The 9,333-nt window shown below is 33.4% G+C and overlaps 1 protein-coding gene and 1 pseudogene across 5 annotated transcripts; one reads left to right on the top strand and one right to left on the bottom strand.

Annotated features, from left to right (window-relative positions):
* Positions 1 to 2,088: 2,088 nt before the first annotated feature.
* LOC105559046 (elongation of very long chain fatty acids protein AAEL008004-like) lies at positions 2,089 to 6,317 on the top strand. Of its 5 annotated transcripts, none has more exons than XM_012007056.1 (5): positions 2,089 to 2,171; positions 2,270 to 2,348; positions 4,218 to 4,498; positions 5,644 to 5,946; positions 6,104 to 6,317. In XM_012007056.1, the coding sequence occupies exons 2-5, from the start codon at positions 2,303 to 2,305 to the stop codon at positions 6,260 to 6,262; spliced, it is 789 nt and encodes a 262-aa protein (XP_011862446.1). In that variant the 5' UTR covers positions 2,089 to 2,171; positions 2,270 to 2,302; the 3' UTR covers positions 6,263 to 6,317. The 5 variants fall into 5 exon arrangements, with proteins under 5 accessions (XP_011862446.1, XP_011862447.1, XP_011862449.1 ...); XM_012007057.1 differs by having other exon boundaries at positions 2,094 to 2,163; XM_012007058.1 differs by having other exon boundaries at positions 2,120 to 2,210.
* A 996-nt stretch (positions 6,318 to 7,313) lies between these two features.
* Positions 7,314 to 8,054, bottom strand: LOC105559045 (annotated as a pseudogene).
* Positions 8,055 to 9,333: the final 1,279 nt, after the last annotated feature.

Raw genomic sequence — 9,333 nt, 5'->3', positions numbered from 1 at the left:
AGTGAAGAACAACAAATATACGTTATATTTTTTATTTAAAAGTCAGTCATTTCGGATCCGCCATTTTGAATTTTGAGAAAAACAATATCAAAATCATAATTAGCGACCTTGAAAACCCTTATATACCATTTTTTGTTTCAATCAAACTAATTTTGGATTTATGTCCGCTCTTTTCGGGAATTGGCCCACTATGCTATGTCCAAACTTCACCCTCAAAGGATTTCATATCAACCGGGTCTCCAAGAGTTTGGAGAGACTCTCTCTCTTTTTCCTGGCCATCGTCATCCCAATTACACGTCATTATTAGAAAATAGGTAGATTCTGTGCGCAATTTAACTCGCCTATAGTGACCCAGATCATCTTTATCATCATCAGTTGTAAATAGCTCTTATCTTGTGTTATATAAATAAACACAATGTTGTAAACCTAAAGATCCGTGTGCAGTGTCTCTGAATCGAAACCTCGAATCCGGCCACGTGCGAGCTAGCCTGCAAAGAAACGGTTAGGTCGTATTAACTTACATTTATTTCCATGATACTATGTACTTTAAATATTGAAAGTTATTTTCCATTGTTTTGAATTGACCTAGAGGCCTATTGATTATTCACTACACAGAGTTGCACGTCACTTTAATTCTGATTTATTAGAAAAAAACATTTTTATTTTCTCTACAAAAGTGTCTTCTCTACAAAAGTAATATCATCAAATGGCGTCAACTAAAATGAATATTTATACAAACTACACTGCAAAAACAAGTGTGTTGTTTTAATAGGTTTTACGTGCGTTACTCTCTGTAGACATATTTTACACCTTTTAACGTGTGTAAGTACGGAATACACCTAAAGTGTATTATTCAATACGTCTATGGTGTGTTGTTTCTACACACCTTACGCGTACTGTTTCTAAATGCTTTACCGCAGATAATATGAAGAGCCGAGGTAATAAAAAAATTATCGCAAATTTTCAATATATAACATGTATATATTTCACTCTTTAATACATAACATGTATTATTATATAACAATATATAATATGCATGATCTTAATTAGGTACATTGTATGTCTTATTCTCAACATTCGTTGCGCGAGAAAAAGAAGCGTAACCTCGTCTTTATCTTCAATTTCTGCATCGAAGTCGATGTCACAGATATTACAATGTTATATCCAAACAATCGAACATAAAATTTCATCGGAATAAATAAAGGAAATAATAATATAACGAGACAAATTTTCAACACTTATTTAATGAAAATATAATGAAACAAATTTAATACAAATAAATAATTTATTAAACGATAGCCTTTTCTAATTTAATTGTTGGATACATATCGGTCTTGCTTCACGACATTATTGTTTATTTAAAAAACTCGGCGCTGCTAAACCAAATGTTAATTGCGCTTTTCCTCCTTCCTTGAAATTGTTAAACTCTTTTTTTTTAATATATCGGTCTTCACGACATTATAGTTTATTAAAAAATCTTGGCACTGTTAAACCAAATGTTAACTGCGTTTTTCCTCCTTCCTTACAACTATTAAACTCGCTCTTTCTTTTGTGCATGCGTGGTGTATTTGTTGACATGTCTCAGGATCTGATAGCGAGAGCTATCCGCGCGCCGCTCGCCGCCCCCTGCCACCGCTCCGTAGTCAATCATCGATCGATGCGTGACTCCACCTCTCGTTATCGGATCCTAACAATAAGACATGTCAACAAATACACCATTTTGCATGTCTACCGAGTCCGGCCTTCCGCTCCTCCGTGCGCCTATTCGCTCAGACGTTCTTCTTAATTATACGATAATTATTACGAATTCTGCAAAATATATAACTTTTCTTCTTGCTTTGATCCAATCTACCATAATTTTTGGAATGGTCCCAAACTAATTTAACATCCTGTATAAGCAACTTCGTAGTGTATGCAACTTAATAGCAATTCATTTTATTATGAAGTATTATATAATTAATCAATTAAACGGTTTTGCTGAATTTAAATTTATATTAAGTTGATATTCAATTCAAAATTTATTCTATATACATATACATATAGTAATGCAGGATGAATTTTGAATAGAATGTCAACTTAACATCAATTTAAATTCAGCAAAACCGTTATATTGATAGAGTACAGACATTGTATACGGGACAGAATCGGTCTAACGTTTCGAAGGTACACAGGTAACCATTGATACGTATAAGTATCATAAGTAAAATAAAGTAAGTTCACAATTAAGGAATATTCTATATTTTCCATATTTTATACTACTTATATATAGGCTACTTGAGAAACTACTTGTATTTCTTCTACAATGGGTTTGTTGGAAATATACAATTATTGGAATACAGAATTATCACGTAAGTAATGTTTTTTTAATATTATGCTAGTATAGCTTATAGTGTAGCATTCTATGAAAAATTGACAAGAATTTCTAAGAAAATAAAGAAATGTATTAATGGCAGTTTGATATGTTTATACAATTTTTAAATAAAAATAAAATTTGTATTATAATTCGGATATTTACTAAAAATGTATGTGCGTGCATGCGTGCGTGCGTACCGTTTTTATTAACCTAACCTTTTATAATACAAATAAAATTCATAAGGTTTTGACGTGAAATCGAAATACGAGGTAATAAAGGATATAAGAGCCAAGACAGCATTATAGTATCTAGAAGATTTTAATTTTTAAATTTATTGCGAAAAATGGACCTAAGCCAAGGTTTGAACCTGCACTTCCCTCTCATTTGGCGGGCGTTTCACCAATTTGACCACCGAGAAATGCGCTAATATTTATCGTAATAAACAGTCTAAACTTATGTTACGATAATATCTTTAGACTGTTTATTGCGATAAATATTACCACATGCCTCGGTGGTCGAATTTGTGAGATACCCGCCTACCCACACAGAACAAAATATCTAATAGATATCTAATAGATATCTACATATCCATATGATATCCTTATCTACTATGGATAACATATAGATATCTAATAGATCTATACAATGTCTATATCTCCCGCATAACTAACGAGGATATCTAATGGATATGCATGCATTATCCACATATCCATGTCCACCAAATAGCTATCAAAGATATCCATTAGATATTTACGTGTTGTCCACACATCCGTGTCCACCAAATAGCTACCAAAGATATACATTAGATATTCAAACTAGTACCATCTGCTGCCGCGACGCGGCAATCGCACGTTACACTTTCTCGTAATTAAAAATCATTCTGCATTAATATAAAAGGCGAGCCCACGAATCAATCCAACATTATCTTTGCTGACAAAGCGAGCAGAATTTGAAACACATATCATATGTAGTTATATATGAACAAATTTCATACATATTTTTACACAACTGCGTACAGCTTTTTGTAACTAATTATAAACGAAAAGTTTTTTAATGGACAAATGTGAATATCAATATCTGGAATGTTCAGTCGATCCAACTGGCAGAAACGTTAGTTGGGAAATTTTGCATTCACTACGTTTCGACCATCCGTATTGTGGTCCTTATCAAGTAGTTGGTAATATCCTCAGGTTTTATATGACATTCAAAACTTAGGAGAAACAAAAACAGTAAATGCTTTCAATACACTGCTACATACCTTAATAGACATTGATTAAAATTATCGAAGAAATATTAATATAAAAATACATGAAATGGATATCTATGGAACATCTATACATATAAATATCCACTAGATACTGATATGGATGTCTAATGGATATTGGCATAAATATCGTATGGATATCTATTAGATCTCGTATTGCGGACATTTGGATATCTAATGCACGTCTAATGGATATCTCTTATATATTCGTGGATATCCCTGATATCCGTCAAGGATATTCATTGGATATCTAATAGATATTTATGTTCTGTATGGGTAGTGAGAGGAAGGTCCAGGTTTAAAACCTAGCTGAGGGACATTTTCGTAATAAATTTAAAAATTAAAATAATTTAGACGTTAACATCCTGCCTTGGCTCTTATATCATTTATTATTTCGTATTTTATAATACAGACAATTTTTTATCTATCAAAATCATAGTAGTATCAAAATAAAATAGGTTATAAGAAATGTTTATTCATTACTAAAACAGTGACCGTTATAATATCGTATACTTTAAAATACACTGATAACACAGTTTTATCGAAAAGTGAACGTGGGGAAAAACTGGTTACGGTATTTAAAAGATCATATTTTTGCAGACCCAGTAAGTCGTGATTGGTTGTTTGCATCCTCGCCGTTTCCAATACTGCTAATAACTGTGGGATATTTGTATTTTGTTCTTTATGCTGGTCCTCGCTACATGAAAAGTCGACCGCCATATAAATTGAGAACCTATATATTAATTTACGACTTAATTCAAATTCTGGCTAACTTATACATTCTAAACATGCTGTTTGATGCCGGTTGTTTTGTCTTTATGACAGAATTAATCGTTAAGAACTGTTGGATACATTACGCAAGCAGCACTGCTGGACCTAAAGTATATTTTAACAATATAGTTATCATTAAGCTACGTTATTATTTTAACAAATAGTTATCATTAAGCTACGTTATTATTTTAATAATAACAACTTTGTACACACACACGCGCGCTCACACACACATCACCTTCCGAAGTATTGCGGGAGATTTTCCGGACACCCTGTATACAGGGTGTTAGGGATAAGGTGCCCATGACTTCATATTCAGATAGAGGTGGATAAACTGAAAAGAAAAGTTATATACCAGTTTGTAAAATTTCCTATAGTTTTCGAATAATTAATTGAAACGTCTGGACGAATGAACGTGTAGGAAACGGCCAGACTCGGTAGGCCGGATCGATCGATGAGCAAGAGGCAGAGCAACATTGCGCCGAAAAAAAGTTATCATGGCGCACCGCGTGATCAGCCAGCGGCAAGCCTCTGTTGACAACGTTTTTTCGGCGCGATGTTGCTCTGCCTCTCGCTCATCGATCAATTGTATATATAATTTTGTAAAACGGCACATTACTTTTCTTCTCAGTTTATCCCAATCTACCCAATTTTTAGTTTTGCTACTAATGAGTCTGACACCCCGACGTGTGTGAAGTTAGCCCCGCATTTTTCGAATTTTGCATTTTTCTCAATTGTGCTGCATTGTGCTGTTTGTGCTGACTTGTGCCGCAAACGAAAGATCGATAACATCAATAATAATAATAAAAAATAAAAAAGAAATTATGCTAGCCCCGCATTTTTGGCCAAACAAGCTCAATTTTTTTAAAGACAGGCAATAATTTGTGCCATGTTGTGCCGTTGGAAAAAACTCGATATTTTTTTTCATTTAGTAGAAAAAAAATGTAGAAACCCAAATACAAAATAATGCATAACTATACTTTTTACGCACTTATCGAACTTTTTGAAGCACTACTGAGTTTACTAGTCGAGCACAACAGGAAACGGGCCAGAAAAGAATCGAAAATTGCAGGGGTTGAAAAACGTGGGTCAAAAGCGATGGGGGGTGAGAAAAAATTTTACATTTTTGAACTTTTCTAAATTGTGCCGGATTGTGCCAGACGAGCACAGTAACTTTTTCTAACCACAAAATGTCCTCAGACCTCTCGTTTTTCGATACAACATCCCGTATATACATATCAAATTTATATTTCAGTTCTTTAAAGTGGCGTGGTGGATACTCTTATTGAAAATGTTTGATTACATCGAAACTTGCATGTTTGTGGTGAGGAAGAAACAAAACCAGGTCTCTGGTTTGCACGTGTATCATCATGTATCTAATATAACATTTTTGTGGATTAATTTAAAATACTTTATGGATATAAGAATTTCGCCTTTCATAATAGTCAATTGTATTGTGCATGTAATCATGTACATGTACTATTTCATCGCTGCATGCAGTCCAAATCTCCAACGGATGATATATCCCATTAAACGATTTATAACTATTCTACAGATGGCAAGTATCAATACAATATTGTATAATTAAATTACTCAGGTGACATTCTCGTCACTTTTAATCTAAAACGTATTTTTCTTCAATATGCATCTACATAGCCCATTACAAGTTTGTAATATTTTGTTTCTAATATCTTTACTTGTTTCTGAAATTTTAGGCACAATTTGTGTATTTCTTATCTCTGCTACTGCAGTCTTTCACTTGCGAAGCGCCAAGAGAAGTGCTGTTTCTCTTTACTGTAAATATATTTATATTTCTTTATTTATTTTATGATTTTTATAAGAAATCTTATATAGCAAAACAGAAGAGTAATTAACATTGAGAAATAATTTTGTATTACCTGAACAAATAATACTAATTATTGATATATTTTTTGATATTGATATTTTATTTCATTGTATATATCAAATAAAATATATATGTATGTACATATTATAAAATTTAAATAATAAAATGTAATTAAATCAAATTAAATAAAAACAGTCTATGAACTATGATTGCTTCGTTAATCTGTTATGTATTAAAAATGGCGAAATTTGATTATTAGTATCCTACAATGTTAATAATATAGGAAAGGTGGAAGTATTGAGACAAATTAGAATCAACCTCACAGTATAATATGTGAAACGTCTACAGTCTTATCTCTTTGTTAACTCTCTCCTAACTAACTCTCTTCTTGCGTAAGCGCTCGGACTCCCTTCTTCCTCATCCCCTCTACTGCCTTCTGTTGTCCACGATCCCAGCGCACCGAGATTGTTGGTGGGATCGTTTAAATCGATTTCCCACATTCGGCCCTCCTGTATGTATGTACATACATTATCCAACTCGGATGATAATTCCGAATTTCTCCAACGTTTGAGATATTCAGCGCAGGTGGTCGTGTGCCTGGGGCCCTCGTGCGTTTCTTCTCGAACCACGATATATGTGCCGTTGCTGTTAACTCCTACAATTCGGTAAGGTCCCAAATATTTAGGTTTTAATTTCAGCACTGGCCCATGTTGAGTTCGTTTCACTACTACTAAATCTCCTACCTGGTATTGGGTGGCAGAACGACGTCGTTTATCAAAGTGTTTCTGGTTCACCTCTTGTAGCTTAAGAATTTGCTCTCGTGCCTCTTCACGTATATCCGCCCTTTCAACTTTATAATTAAATTACTCAGATAACATTATCGTCACTTTTAATCTAAAACGTATTTTTCCTCAATATGCATCTAGTCCATTACAAGTTTGTAATATATTGTTTTTAATATCCTTACTTATTTGTGTAATTTTAGGTACAATTTTTTTGTTTCTTACGAGGTCTGTTCAAAAAGTATCGCGAATTTTGTGTTTTTTCAAAAATTATTTATTTATTCATGAATATCTATGTTGTTCCCTTCAAAGTAATCCCCATCAGATATTATACACTTGTGCCAACGTTTTTTTCAATCTTCGAAGCACTTCAAAAAATCCTTTTTGTGATCTTGTTCAGCTCCTCCTTCGATGCCGTCTTTATCTCCTCAATCGTGGCGTAGCGTCGTCCTTTCATGGGCCTCTTCAGTTTCGGGAACAAGAAAAAGTCACAGGGGGCCAGGTCTGGAGAATACGGTGGCTGCGGCATCATTAGTGTGTTGTTTTTGGCCAAAAATTCGCGTCGAAAGTGAGCAATTTTGGTACGAATTTCGCGGCGACCCGTCTCATGCCCAAATCATTGGTAAAAATCGAATGGCACGAGCCAATCGATATGTTTAGGTTCTCAGCAACTTCTCTAACGGTGATTCGACGATTGGTCAATACTATTAATTTTCTTCACTTCATCAATGTTTTCGTCTGTTATTGACGTGCTCAGGCGTCCGGCACGCTCTTCGTCGTTCACATCTTCTCGGCCCTCTGAGAACATTTTGTACCACCGATAAACGTTGCTTTGGTTCAAGGTAGCTTCACCATATGCCACAGTCAACATTCGGAATGCGTCCGCGCACTTAATTTTGTTTTTCACACAAAATTTGATACATATTCTTTGATCCATTTCTTGGAATAGGCAAAAATCGAAGACGACCCAAAACACGTCCAAGCAAAATAGCTGTCAAAAATTAACTGAACATTCAAAATGGCCGAACTTGTCAGCATTAGAGTCCCTAGAATACAGAGTTCGGCGATCTTGGTCAGAGCCCCTAAAAATGGCGGACACTTACCTGTGCGTTTTTTCCTGCTCTTCTGCACTAGTGCAACGAAAATAACCTATCAGCAGTCAACAGTATTCAATGAAATATTGAAAGAGAATAAGTCCGCATTGTGAAAGAATAAGTTCGTGCTTATATGTATATCGATTATATTAAAAAAGAGTAAGTAATAAATATGACAAAATACTATAGTATTATAATAAATATAGTATTATAATAAATATAAATTACTGAAATTATACGTAAAGAGAAAAAGATATGTAAATATGATTCACGTTCTAATAGAAAATTTAATGTGTTATAAATATATAATAGAAAATGGAATAATATTTATGAATAGTGTTTATGAATTTTATGAATATAAAAATATCATGACAATAATTTTCTGTATTACAGATAAAATGCCGTACTGCTGCATAAAGTGTGGCAACTCATGGAAACGAGGCAACACAATGCATCATCTTCCTACAAATTATGAAAGAAGAGAGCAGTGGATCAAAAATATAGGAAGACTTGATTTAGATCCTGCAAAGGAATATTATGTATGTAATGTAAGTATATTATATGTATATGTTTTAGTTACACTATATATTATACAAATGCATTAATAATTGAAATATGGAACAGATTCATTTTGAGGCTAATATGTGGGAAAAACCACGAGTAAACGGCAAACAAAAATTGAAAAGTACTGCCATTCCCACAATTTTCCCAAAAAAGCAAGAAAACGTAGTGTCAAATAATAATAGACAATGTTCTGCCGCTATAAATGTAAGTATAATATAAAGATGATTGAAATGTGTTCGTATGTAAAAATGTACATTATTAAGTTCATAACTAATGATTGACTATCTATTGTAGACTGAAGATCGTCCTCAACTAGAAGAAAGTGAACATAAAGATATTTTTACTGAATTAACGGAGCCTATCGAATTAGTGGAAAATACTGAATTAGTGAACAGTACTGACAATTAAGTTAGTGGACAATATTGAGTTAGAGGAAAAGTGTATAAATAAAGAAAACAATTTGTAAACAGCCCAAACATTGGACGCTAAAGAACTACAATTGAAACTGGAGCACGCGAATGTTGTAATTGAAAAACAGGAAAAATCAAAACGGATGTTATTAAAACGTATTAAAAGATTAATATATGAAAAGAAGAAATTAATAACAGAAAATCACAACTTGAAAGCAAGCAAATCTGTGAATCAATTACTAAATAAAG

Source organism: Vollenhovia emeryi, unplaced genomic scaffold, assembly GCF_000949405.1.
Source record: "Vollenhovia emeryi isolate VEMERY1.0 unplaced genomic scaffold, V.emery_V1.0 DF939293.1, whole genome shotgun sequence".
In the NCBI taxonomy this organism is placed as follows: Eukaryota; Metazoa; Arthropoda; class Insecta; order Hymenoptera; family Formicidae; genus Vollenhovia; species Vollenhovia emeryi.
The sequence above is the reverse complement of the archived record's forward strand: the minus strand, read 5'-3'. Positions and strand labels throughout refer to the sequence as shown.